General features: G+C 33.2%; 1 protein-coding gene across 12 annotated transcripts in view; it reads right to left on the minus strand.

Moving 5' to 3' along the window:
• Positions 1–5,932: 5,932 nt before the first annotated feature.
• Positions 5,933–20,912, minus strand: part of LOC149907650 (low-density lipoprotein receptor-like) — a 157,159-nt gene continuing 142,179 nt past the window's right edge. For 5 of the 12 annotated variants that reach the window (XM_090102671.1, XM_090102670.1, XM_090102678.1 and 2 more), the window contains exons 12-15: positions 20,335–20,533; positions 12,274–12,357; positions 10,303–10,418; positions 7,842–8,072 (exon numbers count right to left, since the gene is read on the minus strand). In XM_090102671.1, the coding sequence (XP_089958797.1) occupies positions 7,857–8,072; positions 10,303–10,418; positions 12,274–12,357; positions 20,335–20,533 (615 nt within the window). In that variant the 3' untranslated portion in view covers positions 7,842–7,856. Of the gene's footprint in view, positions 6,494–7,841; positions 8,073–10,302; positions 10,419–12,273; positions 12,358–20,334; positions 20,534–20,912 lie in introns of those variants that run through there. The other 7 variants (XM_090102672.1, XM_090102679.1, XM_090102680.1 and 4 more) reach the window with 3 other exon arrangements.

Genomic DNA, 20,912 nt, shown 5'->3' on the forward strand with positions numbered 1-20,912 from the left:
GGTAATATTATTTTGATCATAATCAATATTATTTTATCATTAATGTTTTCCTGCTTTGATAATTGCTCCAAAGCATTTTTTTCATTTTCAATGCCATGTTTAATCGTCATTAAATGTATCTATCTTGTATAGAAGGTCTTTCACAAGGTTTGCGCAACTGGTATTGTCACGGCGTTTATATATGCGTCCAAAATTAGAGGCCGTTATAATATTTCTTCTGAGCTCAAGCCACTCACTTGAACCACTCTGTAAAATAGTATCACGTTCAATTCTTTCTCTTTCTTGTTCTGTTTTTACTAAACCATCCAAAAACGTCTTTTTGCTTTTTTCCATCATTTCTAAGCTCATATCTTCTTTTTGGCAATTTTCTCCATAGTGAGCATCTGTTCTATTTGGAAAGCGTGTTTCTTTTTATTATTATATTTCTTTAACGATGCTAGTCGTTTCAACCGTTTTTTCTCTAAAAGACTGCTTTTGGCTCGTGGACTTTGACCAACCATGCCTTTATAAGTCTTTGATATCAATTTATGTGTATTAAAAGATACAACAGCTCCTTTACATCTGCTCTGGTAAGAGCGTTTTAAACTGTAGTTCACTCGCTTTCCTCCAACCAATTTGGCGACAATACTATGTATTATAGCGTTCAACAGTATTTGTATTAACTTTTTTGTCCAGCCGCACTAGCACCAAGAAGAACCGTTGTATTGTCTTTTCCAGGCGTTGCAATAACCCTAGTAGCCGTATAGCCTTTCACTCTAACTATTTTTGTTTTTGATGGGTCTTTCGAAAAGTTAGTTTCGTCTAAATTCCAGATCAAGTATGGTTTATCTTATAAATTTAATTCTTTTATTGTTTTTTCCAAGAGATCAAAGTGTGGGAAAACTATGTACGGATCTATTGCAGTTTTACGAGCATAGGTACTCAACCGCTTGCGGTCTTTTAATCGATAAATGATGGCGTTTTGAAAATGAAACAAACCAATCTTTTCCCGGTACTCCATTTTTAAATGTTGAAGGTATATTATTTTGTTTTATATATTTTCCAACCATATCAAACACTTCTGTCCTTGTCAATCCAAAGCCATATGTTTCCATGGTATGAAGACAGGATGCAAGATTCATTTCAACTTCAGAAGATAGAGTGGTTTTCCTCCCAATCATATTGGAGTTTCTTTTTTTATGTACGTGGTCCATTATTGTCATTCTTGGAATTTTGTATACTTGTGCAGCTTTGTAACCACTTAAGGTGTGATTACGCTCTGCTAATACGGCTTCACGTAGTTGATTTTTATCATAAGCACCTCTATTTGTACGTTTTTATATGCACGTTTCATCATGAATGACGGTGACGCGACGTCTAATTGAACTGAAACAATTTAATTAATTCAATTTAGTACCAACCGAATGATCTAAAATCTAAATGCTTCATACCTAGAACGACAATGTGATCTTAAAAAAAAACATATTCAGAAGAAATGTTGCTTCCACTGCTTGTGGTTTTTTTACAGCCAAATTGTGGCGTTTTTTAAAAGCCAAAAACCAATCTTCATCTGGAATACCGTTTTTAAAAGGATTTTTGATCATATTTTTGGTGACATAGTCTCCAACAAGTTCCATAATTTCTGTTCTCGATAACCCAAAGCCATATTTCTCCATTTCATGTAAGTTTATTGCCAATTTTTTTTCTATCTCTTCAGGAATAACTGTACTTCTCCCTAAAGATTTCGATTTTAATCCATATTTGTCATAAACTCGGGCTACAATGGTTGGCCGAGGAATTTTGTATGCTATAGCGGCTCTATAAGCTGTCAACTCGCCGTTCTTAACTTTCTCTACAGCTTGCAGCAATTGTTCTCTTGTATATGTAGCTGCCCTATCCGTCTTCCGAACATAATTTCGTACCATTTTGTCCGTCGTCGTCTGTAAATAATTAAACATTTTACTCCATCTCGCTTTAGTACCTAAATGAAGACTCAATTTTGCTTTATAAGTGTTTATAATTTAGAACTCTGCGACGTGGCTTATTGGTTATTTTAGTGTCGCAATATTTATATTAAACTAGCTGTCCGTCTTTGGTTACTGCTCTGTTCCCGTAGGTTGTAGCATGATGGTGTATAGCCTATACCTTTATAACAAATCTATCTAATACTGAAAGTATTTTTCAAATCGGACCAGCAGTTCCTGAGATTAGCGCGTTCAAACAAATAAACAATTTCTTCAGCTTTATAATATTAGAGTATAAATTTTTGTTGACTCTACAGGCATGATTAGTATTGTTGCAGTTATTTTTACTAACATCTGGGGCTGTCTTTAGTACCTACTTACCATCGACCATTAAAATGTTGATTATAACTGACTTGGGGAATAGTCTTTCCACATATGTTTGTCTTACCCCGGGCAAACTGATAGTCTTCCCCACTTGGATATTTGTAGGTTATGTTTTGGTTTCGTAAAATATTAGAAGAAATCATTTGTTTAATGTTAAAATGATACGGTAACTTAAAAGACAATATTAATATGATGCTACTTACGTTCAAGACTCCTCCGTTTAGCGCTCGTTTCACCAAAATACTAAAGAATTCTTTGAGCTCTGCTACGTGCAAAATTTTTTTTTCACATCTGACATTTTCGTTTCGTTATGTTGGCGACATTAACGATCAGTAGTGCCATCTGTGTTTTAAGTTGAGAACATTTTCGTCCGAACTGTTTTATCGACATAGCAAATTCAAAAAGCAGGCGGTACTTTTCGAGATATGTATTTGAAAGTGATAGTCATGCCCCACTGATAGTCTTACCCCACCTTACCTTACAGTTTTTGTGTATTGAGTGCTTTTTTAATTGAAAATCTAAACTGTAAAATTAAGTTCCATCAAAAAGTAACAATACAAAGTAAAAATAATAATTTAGTAAGTAAGTACTTATTGTATTTTGAAAAAAAATGTGTAATTTTTCCATTACTATACATAATTGTGTCATCTACATATAATAATATGTAAACGTTCAGTAGTAGATATAATATTTAAGCCCGCCGCAGGATCTTTGGTTATTACTTATTTTGTTATTTAATTACCTATGTATATAAGAAATATAAATACTAGCATTTAGCAACTACGAACTAGCATTTAAAATTTGCCATTAGGTATACATTTCCAAAAACTTGTATGTAGTTTAAAAACAATTCAGAATTGTTGAAAAACAATAAATTTCATACCAAAAACTATCAACTAGGATTATTTTATAGTTCTTTGTACCAGTATTATATTTTGTGTTACCTTGATTCATTAAAACAATGTTTGAAGTGTTGAAGTGTCATGGAAATGAATGTAAGCTGATGAATAAATAATTGGTTGTAAAAAGTGTTTTATTTTATTGCATTTATACGATAAAAAATTCAATGTATGACTGTCAATACCTAATTTACGAGTCATTGAATTTTAGAATCCGTCGTTTTTTAGTAGCTAGGTATTCGTATTTCTACTTACCTACGTTTAATCCAAAGGTCGCACATTTACCCGTTTCGAAGATACGGGTTTCAGCAAAACGTTACCCCAGCAAGAAACTTGTAAGCCGCACGAATTTCATTTTTCGCGCACTTCGCTATACAGGGTGTAAGTGTGTATTAACGATTACACCCTGTAATCAGTTTAAAGTTTTTTGATATCTGCAATAATTACGGAATAATCGCCTGTGCACACTTAACGATTACACCAGGTATACCTCATCATCATCATCATCATCAGCCCATATACGTTACCACTGCTGGGACACGGGCCTCCTGTGAGGCCACAATCCACAGCGCTGGCCAAGTGCGTGTTGGCGGATGACACATGTCGTCGAACTTTTTAATTCTTCGACATGTCGGTTTCCTCACGATGTTTTCCTTCACCGTTTCACCAGCTATACCTATAAGCTATCTTCTGATATACAATACATATCTACTATACCGATCGCTCGTTTAAACATCTTCCTGCTGGATTAGCGTTACCCCAGAAGAATTGGTTTTTTACATTTATTTCCGAAAAATGGTTACTAGCACAATTTTATTGATTCGCGCATAGGAGGCAGTGCTCTAAGTAATTGTTTAGGTACTAGGTATACCTACAGCCTAGGTACTCAAATCAGTCTAGAACTTTTCTTGCTGGAGTAACGCACACTACAACAGACGAGCAAATGCTCGTTCTGTACCTACTTAGGTAACGATCCTTACTAAATAGATATTTTAAAGAGGCTAAGGCGTGACATAAGCTAATTTTTACCGTCGTGAAGTACTTACAATTTGATCTTCACTTTTGTCGAAATTTTCTTTGGCATGAACGGATAGCTAGGTGTTTTATACTAAAACCAAAGCATTAATTTGTTCTATCTGCATTTACAAAATCAATTCTATGAAATATTCTAAAAAACACAAACGAACGCGTTCGTTCGTGTGATGTAAAACAGTAGGTACCTACGAGAGCGAAGGTTCTGCATATTTAGACGCACGCTTCATGAAGGGGTTTCTTCAAAGCGTTCTTACTTTTTGTATTCTAGCGCTTTGAATGTAATAATTTTAAACTTAATACTGTAGCTGGAAAATTTTACTCTAAACAACATTCAATTACTTTTGTGAAGTGATGTCTTACTACAGAGACAATCTTTGGTGTATTCAAAAGAGGCGGGTTCGAACCGGACATGAACTTTTTCTATTCTCTTTTTTTAATAATAGAGGTAAAGGTCAAGGTAGTGAAGAAATAAAATTCGTTGTTAACACATTTTACATAATATTTAATTGATGATATTTACACAATATTTCAGTGACCACACTTATTGAGCTAGGCATAATATACGAAATGTGCAAGATTTCCATGTAATTGAATTACATTACAAATATATAACTAAGATAATTTTAAATGTTTGGCAGGAATTTGCTAGACAATGTTTTAATTTTGAATACATTTAGCTAGTAAAATAATTGAAAATTTTGAATATTACAACACAACCTTACATAAAATATAAATACGTATCAAAATTGTTCAATTGTAAAATTTTATAACAATTTCAACAACAAAGCGTCAAATTAATTCACTATACATGTTATAATGAGCACAATGGAAATAATATTTGGCTTTTTCTCGTTGGCACACTACAGAAACATAGTTACACTTAAATACTCTAAGATTACATATCTAATGCAACGCAATTTAGACATTTATAAAAATTTATTTAATTCCAATAAATAAGTAGGATTACAAAAACATTCTTTATAAAATAGTTAAAATAAGTTATAGACTGCACAATTTCAATAGTGGTTTGTGTATTCCTATAATTATAAGAAACATTTCTCAATAAGTACATTTAGTATAAAATATTTGTATTTGCATTAAACAATAACATAAAATAATAATACATTGAAATGTAAAATGATATAAAATATATAATTACAATGCACCAGGCTAAATTGTTGTATCATTACATATTAATGTGTGACAAAATTAACATTTTACATAAAAAAAAAATATATGTCACGATGATATGAAAGGAATATATAGAGGGTGTCCCACTGTTGGTATACTAAGCTCAAAGGAGTTTATAGTTTTGCATACGCTGAGTGCGTAAAAAATACTTAAAAAATTCCAGACGCATTTTTTTTCAAATAGATGAAATCTTAAAACTCTATGTGTACACCCATAGCAAGCAACCCGCCCATTTTTGCCACTAGCACGTGAGCTATCGTTTAAGATTATGTTTTCATAAACAAAATGCTTACATTAGAGAAGCGGTATATGACGGCTGCGCGAAGCTAGAGAAGAAAACATGAATTTTCAGGAAAAAATTATCAAAATTTTTTTAATGTAATTTTGTTGTTTATGTATTTTTTACGTGATCAGTGTATGCAAAACTACAAGTTCCTTCGCGCTTAGTATACCAATAGTGGGACACCCTGTATATATATATATATTTACATTTATTTCCATATAAATGTTAGAATATGAATTGAAATTGAAATTTTACAATAGGGGAAAGAAACAAATAATTAGGAAAATATAGAATTCATTTTTAAATTACAGAAACATACTGCGACACCATCTATTGCATATAAATCGTAATAATAATAGTTGTATAATATCTCATTCTACGCTATTCACAGTCTAAAAACAATAATAGCAGGCACGACCCTCTAACTACTAATAATTGTGATACAAACAAGTACAGAAGCAAGATCTCAATTTGTAATGGATGAAAATATTAAATAAAATATTTCGAGATTGCGAGATCAGTGCTCAAACTCTTAGCAATAGAGAACTTAGTTCAAATTTGCTTCATTTTTCACTGCACAAAGTCTTCATTCACCGTGTAATTAATAGCAATGTCACAAAACACTGGTTTTTACACTATTTTAAGTATCACATGTCCTTCTTTTTCTTTTTGCATCTAACGATATACTAAGGTATTTGCTGCCGGCTCTCACGCTATACAAACTCATTTGTGCCGGGCGTGTTGAGCGGTTCTTGGGCCTGGAAACAAAAATAATTTGTTAATTATTATGTTCAATTCATCCATACTAATACTATAAATGCGAAAGTAACTCCGTCTGTCTGTCTGTTACTCAATCACGCCTAAACTACTGAACCAATTTGCATGAAATTTGGTATGGAGATACATATTTTGATACCCGAGAAAGGACATAGGCTACCTTTTATTGCGAAATATGTACCACGGGCGAAGCCGGGGTGGACCTCTAGTCTTACATAATTATGACGTTGTTGTCTTACATACATTATTGAACTAAGTATAAAATACAGTGAAGGTCTAAAAAATTATACTTAATTTGTTTCATTCATAACAAATAATTTGTAATCTTCATTGGAACATGTTTTTTAATTTTTATACTGTTCTATTAACATGATACATGCTACTACAAACTACTCAAATTTACACAAAACTTACCATTAGCCCTCGAATGAAATGCGTGAAAAAATATTTAGGCAGTAAATAGTGTCTACAGCTCGTGAATAGGCAAAAAGACAAAATATAAAAAATAGCCTATCGAAAACATAGCTATTTACAATAATATACTACTATAATATATCCAACTTTGGCAACTATGTTTTAATACTGATGCGGTAAAAATGTTGGCACAATTTCTCGCCCGTTCCTTACGACTAGAGAAAATATTTCTATAAATTTCTTAAATCGATTAATTAATTATAAATAACACTAAATACATCAATTTTAAAATGTCTCAATGGACCTTAGTATACTATAATTACTCTAATATTTAGTTATTATTTACAAATTTTCATTTGACCGTTTGATAATGTGGGGTTTGTAAATTCATTGTACATTAGCAGTGATATTTGTTATCTGTATCTCACACTAGGGTTGTTAGCAAGAAGCTTATATCTAGAAGTTAGGTGTGAAAGGGATAAAAAAACATACAGGCGTCATTCAACGTCATATTTTCTTGTTACAAGTTAATGTTCATACTGAAATCTCCAGTGTATTAGATATAAGCTTCTTGATAGTGACATAAACCTATTTATACATTGAGATATATATATGGAGACGACACCGCCTACATCACTTATGTTCCGCACAACATACGCCATATGGCGTAACTGCACGCTCATTTTTTATTTGTTTTAAAGTGAAACGCATCAAATATGCCTTCGTGTGTGTTACGATATTGCACAAATAATACGGAAAGGTGCAAAGGAATAACTTTCATCAGTAAGTACCTAACTAGATAATAATTTTTAAAACTTAGTTTAACAAAAAAATGGCGCACAGATTTTGTTCGTGGTGACTCCTCCATACGTAGTAATATTATCTCAATGGGTTTATATAATCTGTCTCTCGTTAGGGTGGTGTTTGCGTTTATCTTAGACTATTCTGTATATTTAGTGTACACTCCATAGCAGTAAGGGCTCTCACCTCTTCGCCAACCGTACTGGGGTATAGCTTGCTTCCAGGCGCATATCCATTCTGCTCCAATGCGAATTGGTTCTCTGTTGTTTTGCGGTATACGGGGTTGTCGAAGTTCATTGATGTGACATTACGATGTACGTAATGTCTGTACATAACAACAGCAATCTGTAAAGAAAACAAATTTTTATTAGAGAAAATTAAGAAACTATTGAACTTTAATCAAGAATATTCTAGGTATTTGTGCCTATCATGCGGAAGATTGCGAATGTGTACCCGCATCCCGTCTAAAGCAGCGCGTTGGTATACGGTGGGGTTTTAGTCGGTAGGAATCCGACATAGCCCACGGCTCCTTCCCCGGAAGCCGTGGGTAGGTATCTTAGGCAAGATTTCCCCAAAAAAAAAAGGTATTTGTGCCTATTGATTTATTTAATCGAATCATTGTGCTATTTATTTTAACAGTAATGTGAATAAGCATTTTTTTTTAATTTAAGCAAAACAAATGATTACGTAGTCTTTTCCACTGAAATTCCCAACACGATAATTGAGGAAACGTTTATAATTATGGATAAAGTACTGATAAGTTATAAAAACAATATCGTACGACACGTGAGTCATGGCCTTGATAGTAAAATATAGTAAATAATGTGTAGATTGATGTCAATTCATTTATAATTAATCTTTAATTGATTAACACTTTTATCTGAGATACAACAATATTTGGGAAACTAAGGCTTAATATCATTAAGCAAACTAATTTATCTTAATGAAAAGAAGCGCCATTGTGGAATTTTTTTGGAAATCTACAATAACTATAGAAACGACTAGAAAATACAGACGAATAATAACATCTAATTCACGTAAAAATGTGAAGTAATCAAGAGTAGGTACCATAATTGAAAGGACGAAAATAAATCTATTATTCTATCAAGGTACGGTAATGACCCCAATACATATAATTTAGAATGGTACTATATTTTTGGTCACATTACAGATTACTCATCTATATAGTGGTGCGGGTTTTTTCTAGAAACGACTAGAACAAAAAGTATTGTTTTAATATATATTTTAAGTTAATTAATTAAAATACGGAAATAAGAAAGCATTTAACACATCTGCTTACGTGATTCACAGTTAATTTAAAAGCGTAGGAGTTAGTTAGCCTATTGTAAATTTTCATAGTGCTATTTTAGTTTTGCAAAAAATCTCGCGAAAGTGACGTAGTTATATTAATTTGACCTCGCTTGGTTATTTATTTACGGCGGAATATTACGTGAAAACGTCCTGACGATGGCGATGTTCATAATATGATCATTGATAATTACAAAAATTGTAAACAAGATGTTTCTTTAGTCATCAATAATGTTCCTTAGAAAATGATCTTGTAATTTTCCTCTACTTATAATATCAACAAAAAAAAAAGACGTGTGGCACTCGGGGAGTCCCCGAGCATGCTATGCCTTCAAGCCACACCTCCGAGCCCGTCGGAGTGGGGAGCGTGAGGTTTTTTCGTTACGGAATTTCTGGATTAGATCCCCGCACTCAAGGCCCGCGATAGAAGCTATGCAATAGCTTAAAAAAACATTTTCTGTTTATGAAAATTAGAGCAAGAAAACGTCATTGATATTTTTTTAATCCAAGTGGAATAAGCACATGGAATATTGAATGAATGAATGAATGAAAACGCTTTATTGTACACCATTACAAACAGGAAAAAGACATACATATACAGAAGAGAGACATGCACAAATGGCGGCCTTATGGCTTTAGTAGCCATCTCTTCCAGGCAACCAAACACAAGATAAAAAAAAACATAAAATCATGACAGAGGGTGGTGGTAAAGCTATATTAGATTAATAATTAAAAAAACAAATTCAAAAAACAATATACCTACACATACACATACATAAGTACATACAAATTATTATAAATAAAAACATACATACACACATACAAATATATATATATATATATATATATATACATAAAGCATATATTAAATAAATATCATAATAAAAATATATACCTAAATACAATAAGTTATCACTATATATATAATATTCAGTTATCTTCAAAAAATTGTATATCTATATTTGATTTAATCTAGCTAATTTAACTCCCCTGCACCTGAATTTGACTGAACTGAACTCAAGATAGTTTTTACAATTGAATCAACTGATACATGGCTAAAATAATGTTAATTCCTGAAATATGACCAAATAATGTAAACTGAATTAATTAAATTTTTTGGAGCACAGACTTCAATCAACGCTGCATCCAGATGATGTCAGGGCAGGTGACTCACATATTCACTTGATAGTCTATGAAGCCTGATCCAATCAAACACATTCATTCACGTTTTTTCCTATAAAATTACTATTAAAAAATGAACACTCACCAAAGCAGCAATAACAATAATTCCAGAGATAACAGCTACTACAATGCCAGCGACCACGCCCGCGTCTCGGCCGCTCGTTGAGATTCCTGTACCAGTTTTAGGTGTCTCTGGCACACCTGTAATATAAAAAAAAACACACGTTAATATATAAAATCATAAACTCTTATCTTCCTTGATCTCCGCAAAAGATAAAATAATCAACTTTAAAAAATATTACACAATATTAATCAAAAAAATAAGCAAAATAATTAAGCGAAAACTAAAGAGGTGTGTGAGATCAATGAAGATTATTTTTAGTTGTACAGAAAAACAAAATGATCAAACAACCTTCACCACATAGGTCAATGAGGAAAACATGTTAAATGAAAGGCTCTGGATAGAAATAAAAGCAAATTATGAAATTAACTACATTTTCTTATCATATCCTGTACGCTTCATAGCTAAGCTCATTAGGATTGGAAACAACCAGAGTTAAATTTTAGCATAAATATGCTAATGTAATTAACAAGACTTATCACTCATTGTATCTTAAAATGCTACAACTAGACCTTGTAAATATAAAGTTAACAATCTCCACATAGTAAAGAATGGAGAACACCTTCAATTCAAACTATCGATAAATCTTATCACTTAATCATATAACTAGCCACTAGGCCTTTATTGGTTCACTATAAACCTTTAAAATCACGCCACTGACAGGAAGTTAGAATAAAAAAAGCAATTTATTTGTAAAGAGAACAATTAAGCATTAATAAACACAGTCATTTCCTCTAAATGCCTAGATTCTAATCTTTGGAATAATAGTTATGCTAATTGACTTATACATTTGAATAGACTTATGGATTTCAATGTCAACAAATATATGGTACCTTGTACCTATTCAATTTGATAACTTTTTATTACATACATAAATTTTTTATTGCCCACATAGAAACTTAATGCCAAGAAATGTTTTTACAGTAATGTTCCCATGAAGCCATGAGAATGAATTGTTAATCACATGTGTAAAAATACACAATGAAAGCAAAGATTCCATAACATGCACCCAGTCCATGATGAATCTGTGTGTCTCCGCTATTTATATACTTTAAAAACAATATTTAATGAATGCTTTAAAGAGAAAGGTAAATACATAAAATGGTACTAATACATTACCCTGAGTATTAAAGTTTTTCAGAGATTCTGGTAAATAAACTAAACTCAATGCATCATAACTATAACGAGACTCTTTGACAGGTTTCTCAGTTGCATCCGGTATCCTGTCTATGGACACGTCTTTGAGGAATAAGTCTATGAATCTTTGGTCTTTTTTGTTGAGGTCTTCTTTATCACTTTCCCAGTAAGCCTTCATTGGCTCTGCTTCAGTATCGGGTGTTGTAGAAGGTGAAGTGACTTCCTCGGGAGTTTCTGAGGAGTCCTCGCTGGTTACAATCGCTCTTCCCAACTTCAAGAGAAGGTTAAGCCCTTCTCTTTTTAAATTCACCATATGTGACAAGAGATCCCGTTTTTTATTTCACTTTGAAAGTATGATCGTCAGTCTGTATACAAGATGCTTAATGCCCTGTAAATCAGTCAAGCAACCCACATTGAAGACACACAGATATTTGATATTCAGCTTTTAACTTTCACAATTGGACGTTAGTAATGATTCGCGATCTAATGATTACTGTTAATAGATGTCCCGCCACCCGAATTTATACATATCTTAGATTATCTTATCAGTAAATATGATGTACGATTTCACCAATAACAATAATTAAATGAAGCATTCCAAGGACCAGACTTGAAGCACATAGTTAACTCGACCTCATAAATATGCACTAACGATCGACAGCCAAAACATTACATCACTTTCAATCGTATTCGTTAACTTTTGTGCCACAAGTTTGACCGACAACCCGAGAAAGCAAGGTAAGTCATGAGAGGAAGTCAGTTGATAGAAAACTCCAATTCGTCGGCACAAATACTCACTGGATATAGGTTTTTCCTCAATTATTTTAGTTTTTTCTAAACCACTAGACGAATTTTGCACCTCCACATCTGGTTTTATTGCATCTGTAGATTTTATCACATAAAAACCTCATGAAAATGTCTTCCAATAAATACTTTAGTTTGTTGTTTAATTATAATACTGGTTTACTAGCATCTTAATATCACAGTTTAATTTCACTGCCGGCATTCGCTACAAGGCCGCACACAACCGAGTACGATGCGAACTTAGAGTGAAATGAAATGTCAGATTTAAAACGAGCGAGAGGCGAGAGCGCAGCGCGCTGCAATCGAGCCCACCACCGGCACCACGAAACCATTCATGTGACGTACCGGCGGCGTCTACTGTAAATTTAACTGTGCGCGATCCAGCTTGCAATTCTTTTATTCTAAAAATATTGTTCTTTTAGAAATACATATACATTTCTACATAATCCATTTTATTATTAACATTAAAAATATTATTTCATTTATATTACATGTCGTATAACTACACTAAAATTATGACAATAATTAGGAATTTGATAATTACTTTAATATATTTACCAAACATGCAAATAAACAAATCTAGACATTTTAAATTAATGAATACAGTGTTTAAAGTTTAAATAAAAATGTTAATTTCGACTTTTAATGTGAGGCGAGCCGGATCGCGTGACGAGTGGTTAACGAAAAGGTGGCGTGATGTTGTGACGTCACCTCACCTTACTCACGAAATTGTGTCCTATTGGTGGACCAGCCGTGGCAAAACTTGTACCAGTGCATCTAGGCAGTTTTGTAATTGTTTTATTAAATTCTTCTCACACACATACTCTGTATCTTTTTTTAATATTTCCTTAACATTTGACGATAATCAGGTGAAATACCTATCTACATGAAAAAGTATTTGCAGTATCTGCCATCTGCTTACCTTTATTTTGCAAGATATACCTAGGTAGGTAGGCACCTACTCCGATTGTATTTATCAGAAATGTTTATTATCGCAATTCCGCAATAAACCCATAAAAAGTGGCATGATGTGATAAAAATATTACGTTTTTCGATAGTAAAGTTCTCTAGGTACCTAGTTAGGTATTAGAAAACAGTAAATACCTACATCGGTATTTTTTAGGTTTTAGGGTTACGTGGTACCTATACGTAAGTAGTAAGTACTATAGACGTAACCCTAAAACCTATAGAACAGACTCTATAGGTAAGTAATTTACAAGTTATAATAATTAAATATTTCAAAAATATTGCTTCAGTATTCCTTATCCGCGATACCTACGTAAGTACGTAACAACGATCGACCACAAAATGAATACCTACTTATCGATAGTAATTTAATATGCACTTATAGGTAGGTAAGTATTGCATGTACTCAATATGAAACGTCCGCGTCAGTACAGTATAAACAACGTGTAATCTAACATTGGTAGGCAATTGTAAAAGTAAACAATATTTTAGTAGTGACGATGAAAACATCGTACGATGCTTCGTCATGGGATGACGTGTCCATTACGTGTCGGCTATATACCTACTAAACAGCTGAGATTTTAAACCAGTCAGATAACATGACTATGTGAATAATCTACAAATCATACGTAGGTATCAATTAAAACAATAATTTACTTTTATGACCTACAATGACATCATCTATAAATAGCCTGTACGATCTATTCCATTACCTAGGCACCAACCGAGTACAGTTACCTAGGTTTATTTTTAAATTGGTACCTAGGTCTAGGTTTTTTTTTTCCGATTCAGCAGATGGTAAATGATAAGTTTGCGATAAGAACCTACCTATTATCTACCTGCGATAAAGAATTATTGTAATGTCCGATAACTAGGTAGGTAGGTACCTAGATACGTTTTAACTTTTAACTGTTACTTTTACTTTCGTAAATATTAATACTGTACGTGGCCTTGGTATTAGTAGTCGTTATATCACCAGTAAAATAAATACCTACTTACAATCTAATGAATGCAGATTTTTATAATAAAATTGTCTACTTACACCTAATATTTTAAAAAGTTTCGTCATAGGTACCTACTGTTTTTAAATAATCAGATCTCGAGATTGTACCATAAAAACATTACCTAGTCGAATGATGCAGAAATATACCTACGTCAATCTGGTGTGCTTATTCACGTAATTTGAATAACAAAAAATATTCGATACGCAGAATAAGTACCTAGTGACTGTATTTACTAAAAGATATTTTTGAAACAGATGATTATTACACAGTAGGTACACATGCACTGATGTAAGCGCAAAAAAATAACCATGACCTGATGTAAACAGAATTATAGCAGTAGCAGATACCTACGTCTATTATGGGTAGGTTTATGCCTTTTCACTTCCTAATTCCTGTCAATACTTAACTACCTACTAAATATTTATTAGATCTAGTAATCTAAGTAGATATGTATTATGTACGGTCTACTATATTTATATATACTTACCTACTTTAGTAGTTTTTTTATGCAAATACAATTTTTTGGGTCAAACACAATATGTTTATATTAGTCTAATTTCATATTTCATTTAGGTATTTTGATCTTATATAGGTCTGCGTAAGTAATAAAAAATTTCTACATATTTCCTTTAGATAAAAGAGCTAGTTACTTAGAATTAAGTATAATTTAAAATTAATTGTGACATTAGGTAGGTACCACAGACATGTATATTTAAGTAGACAACGCAAGTACCGCGATCTGTATGAAAACCAAGCGTGTCATATTTTTTGTACTGACCTTGACGCGTTATGACGTCACGAGCGCTTTTTAGTGATGTTAATTTCATTTTACGCTAAATCGATTAGGCCGCCACTCGCGCGGCGATTCTAGTATCGTCCTATCCCATCGAAGTAAATCGAAAGAAATCAGATCAAACTAGATCTATGTCTAAGAGGTAGTCAAATAAATGAATCGTAATCGATTACTAAATCGATTCAAGACAGAAAAATGATAATTACCATAGACAGAGGGATGATAAAATAAAGTTATAAACCTTTTAATATTCTAACAAGTACACTAATGTGTTTTAGCTTTTTCTTACATACAAGGAGTTTTTTTAAAAAACTCCCAAGATGACACTTTAACTAATGGCGTCCATGTCATAATATTTATTTTTAGTACCTTTGTATTAAAATACTTAAAAGTTCTAGGTCAAGTCGTATTAAATGACAAAAAAAATCTATGCCTTTTTTTCTGAAAAATTGCTCCTACAAATTATCATTTTTCTGTTCGATTATAAAATCGATTAGAATCGAGAACTGTTGCATCAAATGAACATCACTAACCACAAAATTGGACAGAAAAATGAGAACAGAAAAATGAGAAGACGCTATTCATTGCTTGTTATCATACGACGCGATCTTTACCGTGCCAAGTAAAAGCCGCAATGTATTCCGAATCATTTCGTATGATTTGGTATCCGTGTTTGTCACGATCGTTTTCCACAGATATTCTTTATTTGATTTTAAAATAAATAGTGCATATTCTGATTAGAAAATTACTTACCGGTGGAAGGAAACATCTCTGCTAACTCGGCCACTCACAGCTGTGGAGTTTCTACAGTTTATAACGGCGCAATTCGGCATTTTACTTTATTCAGCTTCACGTCTTTCCTTGGCGAACTGCAAGCGCGGACTGAGTGTAGGCCAGCGTCAAGTAAGTTTCAATAACATAGTTTGGACACGGGAAGTACATACACTCGCTTAGTCTATCTTGATACATGTCCGTGGTAGGTACCTACATAATTTTTAAACAATTTAGTAAGTAGGTATGTATATCTTATCACTACATAGTATAAAACAAAGTCGCTTTCCCTGTCCCTATGTCCCTATGTCCCTATGTCCCTTTGTACGCTTAAATCTTTGAAACTACGCAACGGATTTTGATGCGGTTTTTTTTAATAGATAGAGTGATTCAAGAGGAAGGTTTATATGTATAATAAGATCCATTAAGTAGTGGAGAAGTACTGTTATTTTTGAGGTTTCTAATGTGATGTCGTAAAAAATTACATTTATTCCGCTTACATTGCAAACGCAGGCTGAACCCTACGAGTTTTATCAAAATAATGTACTAAGTATTATACACATTGAAAAGGTCTACAGAAAAGTCCGCGATGGTATATGTCTATCTCTTATGGATAACCCACAATAACTTTTTTTTGTCATTTACTTTTTACGACAAATAATGGCTAATTTTCGAAGCGATTTTAACCAATACAGCATTAATCCTTAACCAATTAAATACCATGGATACATTGTTCATTTAATATAGATCTATATGGCCCTTTACACCGTATGATTTAAGTGAATATTTTCGAAGATATTACAGATTTAAAAATTGCAGGACGTAGCGTTTGCGGCCGCTCGGCTATGTATTTTATAATTTATACCCGTGCGATGCCGGAGGCCGGAGCGGGCCGCTATATTTTTATACCTATACAACGTTCACAATTTTTCTGTATAGTAGGTATTTAGTATCAGCATTGCACCCGTGCGAAGCCGGGGCGGGTCGCTAGTATATAATAATTATTAAAAAAACTTCACTCAAAAAAAGACTGAAAATCCGTAAATATATTTTCGAACGAGGTTGGGGCGGGCCCCTGCCCCCTAGTGGCTACTGTCTCAATTATGCGACAACTGACAAATAACACTGAATGACGCAAGTCCATGTATCGAGCTGCCTTCTCAATTGTAACTTTAATAGGGAAAAATATATTGTTAGTAGCTGAAACCCGCTGTTTCATTCGCATAGCAGCAATACAGACTGGTTATATGTACCTACCAAATTTCATACACTCAGACACGATCAGTTGATTTTCGCGATTTCATCATCATCATCAGCCCATATACCTACGTTCCCACTGCTGGGACACGGGCCGGGCCTCCTATGAGAGCGCGTTTATAAATTTATTATTATTACAGTTTTATCATTGTAGGTACCACTATTTACACTGTCGATTGGTTTTAACTTTTAAAGTACATACTAGTATATGTACCTAATAATTAAAACAAAAATGATCCGTAACAATAGTTAACACTAGCAATGACTCTATCTACATAATATACAAACAAATAAAAACTCACCAAAATACTTTACAAAAAATTTCAGGACTCACTTTTTTATTATTTTTAACTACTTAACTAAAGATCTAACTAACTAAATTTATAAGTAATAGATCTTTAGTTTACTATGTCCTTTCTCGGGTATCAAAATATCTCCATACCAAATTTCATGCAAATTGGTTCTAGTTTAGGCGTGATTGAGTAACAGACAGACAGACAGAGTTACTTTCGCATTTATAATATTAGTAAGGATTTTTAGCTGTCACTTGTCTTTTATCACGACATGATGAACATAAAAGGCATTGACATTAGACAGTCCATCATGAACACCTGAGATCCCTATAAGTATTTGATATTGATACATCTCAACTAAGTACATACTGCATCAGGAGAATAATTATTAATTTGAATTTTTAAAAAGCTCTACTGCCTACCTACCGTACCTATAAACGCATAGGCATTTCCTTTTTTAATTGTTTATTATAGTTTTGTATAATGAATAATTTTCACAATATTCGCTCTGTACATGATTGCAAGACAATTATGCAAATAGAGCAGACGCTGCAATATTCTATTGTTATGTCACAATTACATACTATATTAAGCGGTAGTACATTATAAATCAGTACCTAGTCAATGCCCAGAGGACTGTTATGTACAGTGTACAATTGTACATGCTTAATGACATAGATTATTGATGATTAATGCCTCTGGATGGTGGATGTTACATATAAGTACCTAGTATATTTTTAATAGTTTAACTTTTAAATATTAGTACATTTTTTTAATGAAAATATATCTTCGAAGGGGATGTACTTAATATAACTGTATGTCGCGGAAGCTAAGTTTCCGTTCACCAACATAGGGTGTGGAAACTTGGAACGAGTTTACTGTAAGGGAGAGGGTTTAAAGTAACTTTAAACGGCAATATTAAAACGAATATTTACAAATAATTTAAACACAGATATAATATTAAATTCTTCATAAATATTAGGTTTACTATAAACCCAATCGTAAACGTTTACGTGATTAGTTACTTATCTTTTCTTTCTATTATCCCATAATAGTCTTAGAAAAGATAACATTGCTCGAATATTTCCGATGTCTGTTATCGAAAATTGCGCACATTCCTCCGCGACCGGCGCGCGGCGGCTGGTCCATCAATTGGTTTCGTGCGTATCGGTCAATCAATCGCTTTATGTATGCCATTGACAATAATTAATACCTTTTTTATTGAGTACATTCAATTGAACGTCGTTTGTGTCATTCAATCAGCCGAGAGTCGAGACCCTTAATTTAAATCGTCGTTCGAACAGTCTAGAATATCGTAGCTATTTTTTAGAATTCTTGTTGTTTGGCAATTCGAAAATAATTTGCATATAGAATAGAAATTTAGATGTTAATTGATGGCAATGTTTAATAATTATCACTTAATACGTTTATTTTATTTAAATATTCTGACAAAATATAATTATAAATAAACGTGTTTTGATCGTTTTCATAAACTAGGCTCACGTGTTGCGCACGTTCTTGTTTAAACAAAACCTTTGACGCAAGTCGGTGCCTACCGTCGTTTTAATAAATTACAATAGGTAAATTTATACTGAACTGTAGTAGGAGGCTATTTTTAGTTGTATGCTATGCCCATCTAACCTGGCTTTTAAAACTAGGTACATATATGAAAAATATTTCAATATGAATGATTCAAATAATCGATAATCGAGTTATTATTAAATTACACACTAAAAACTTCAGGAATACCTATATAATACAACACATCAAACTATAATAATTTATTGTTTTCCTAAATAATTACAAAAACTCAATTTTATACTTCATGACGTAATCTAGGTACTAATTAAAAGTAAATTGTTCAAAAGATCAGCAAATGACATGTCTTCAATTAAGTTTTAATCAGTCAATTGTACTTACCTACATCAAATAACTAAAGTGGTGTGTTGTATTTTTCACTTATTATTTATTATAGCAACAGCTGTGGTATATTATAATTAGAACGAAGCGAGATATCATTATGAAAAGTTATGTTATAATGATAAAATAAGCTTTGCACTTTTATTTTTTGCGCGTTTTATCCTTAAAGTCTTACTTCTTTGATATCATAAGTGACTACAGAATTTATAATATTATCGTAGCCGCATATCTCACCGCTAACAGACCACAAGGTATAGTTTATAATTTAGATTATAAGACCAATTCGATACAATCACGTAAGATATCTTCTTACGTTAAATAATTTAACATTGAGCGTTAATTTGAAGTAATAAATAAAGAAACCACTAACAATTACACGAAGCAAGAGCCAGGAATGCAATTACTTTTTAAAAATGTACATTTCACGAGAACTGTTTTAGATTTGCAATAAAATAAAACTTTTGAGATCGTGTACCCAATTCTCTGTAAAGATTAATGCAATCTACGCCAATATTACTTCTTTTCATCGTTTAAAATTTTTCATTTTATACAACCATTACATATCTTTACAACATAATATCCGAATAGTTTGCTTATTACGTTCTAAAATCTGGCCAAAATTTTGTTGACCAAATACATTGTACACCTTCGTACATGCGCGACTACCCTCTTCAAAACAAAAGACACTAGGCCACGCGATTACACCTTCGTACACGTGCTCATAAATCAGTTCATGCTAGGCCATTTTTTTTTCTGGGCGTCGACGGAGCCCCGCGAAGCGGGGCTCCTATTTCTGTGTAGTTTTTTTTTCAGAAACCTAACCTAAAGGCTAACCTAACCTAAAACTTATTTTAGGATAAACTAGTATGGCCTAGCCTGAACTGCTTTATCCTATTGATCTTAGGATGAACTAGTTTGGCCTAGGGCCTAGGCTATACCAGTTCATCCGATCGTGTATAGGACGAACTAGTTTAGCCTAGGCAAAACTAGTTTGTCCTGAAATCGGGTTTGGCCGGTAACAGCATCAACCAATCAGACGAGAGATACTCACTGTCCTCGACGCACATCTGGTTGTCCGGCATGAGCCGCAGGCCGGTGGGGCAGGCGCACGACACGCGCGGCGAGTGCGCGCCGATCCGGGGCGCGGGCAGGCACAGGTGCGAGCAGTGCCCGTTCACCGCCGCGCAGTGGTTCACGCCGTCCGGCTGCCGGTACGGGTGGTACACGTGGATCACCATCGGGTTTTGGAGCTGTTGGGACAATCAGACTCGCTGTATACAGGGTGTAATCGTTAAGTGTGCACAAGCGATTATTCTGAAACTATTGCAGATATATCAAAAAACTTTAAACTGATATCGAAAGTAATTAACCTAATGAGTAAAATGGCCATAATAAATTTTTAAAAATACATCTTGTATATGTAGGTTACACCCTGTATATGTAGGTTTCGCATTTTGGAGATAATGGAAACGGCATACTTATACAGACTGTATGGATAGCTGAAATGGCGTAGGTAACGGCCATCTTGGATTTATATTGACACTGCATAGTTTCAAATTAACTGTTAAACTGTAGGTAGGTATATGTTTTTGACTATATTAATATATATAAATCTCGTGTCACAATGTT

The sequence above is a fragment of the Colias eurytheme genome, chromosome 6 (assembly GCF_061535395.1).
Source record: "Colias eurytheme isolate Ceu_HAF_F1 chromosome 6, ilColEury1 Martin Lab GWU primary, whole genome shotgun sequence".
Taxonomy (NCBI): domain Eukaryota; kingdom Metazoa; phylum Arthropoda; class Insecta; order Lepidoptera; family Pieridae; genus Colias; species Colias eurytheme.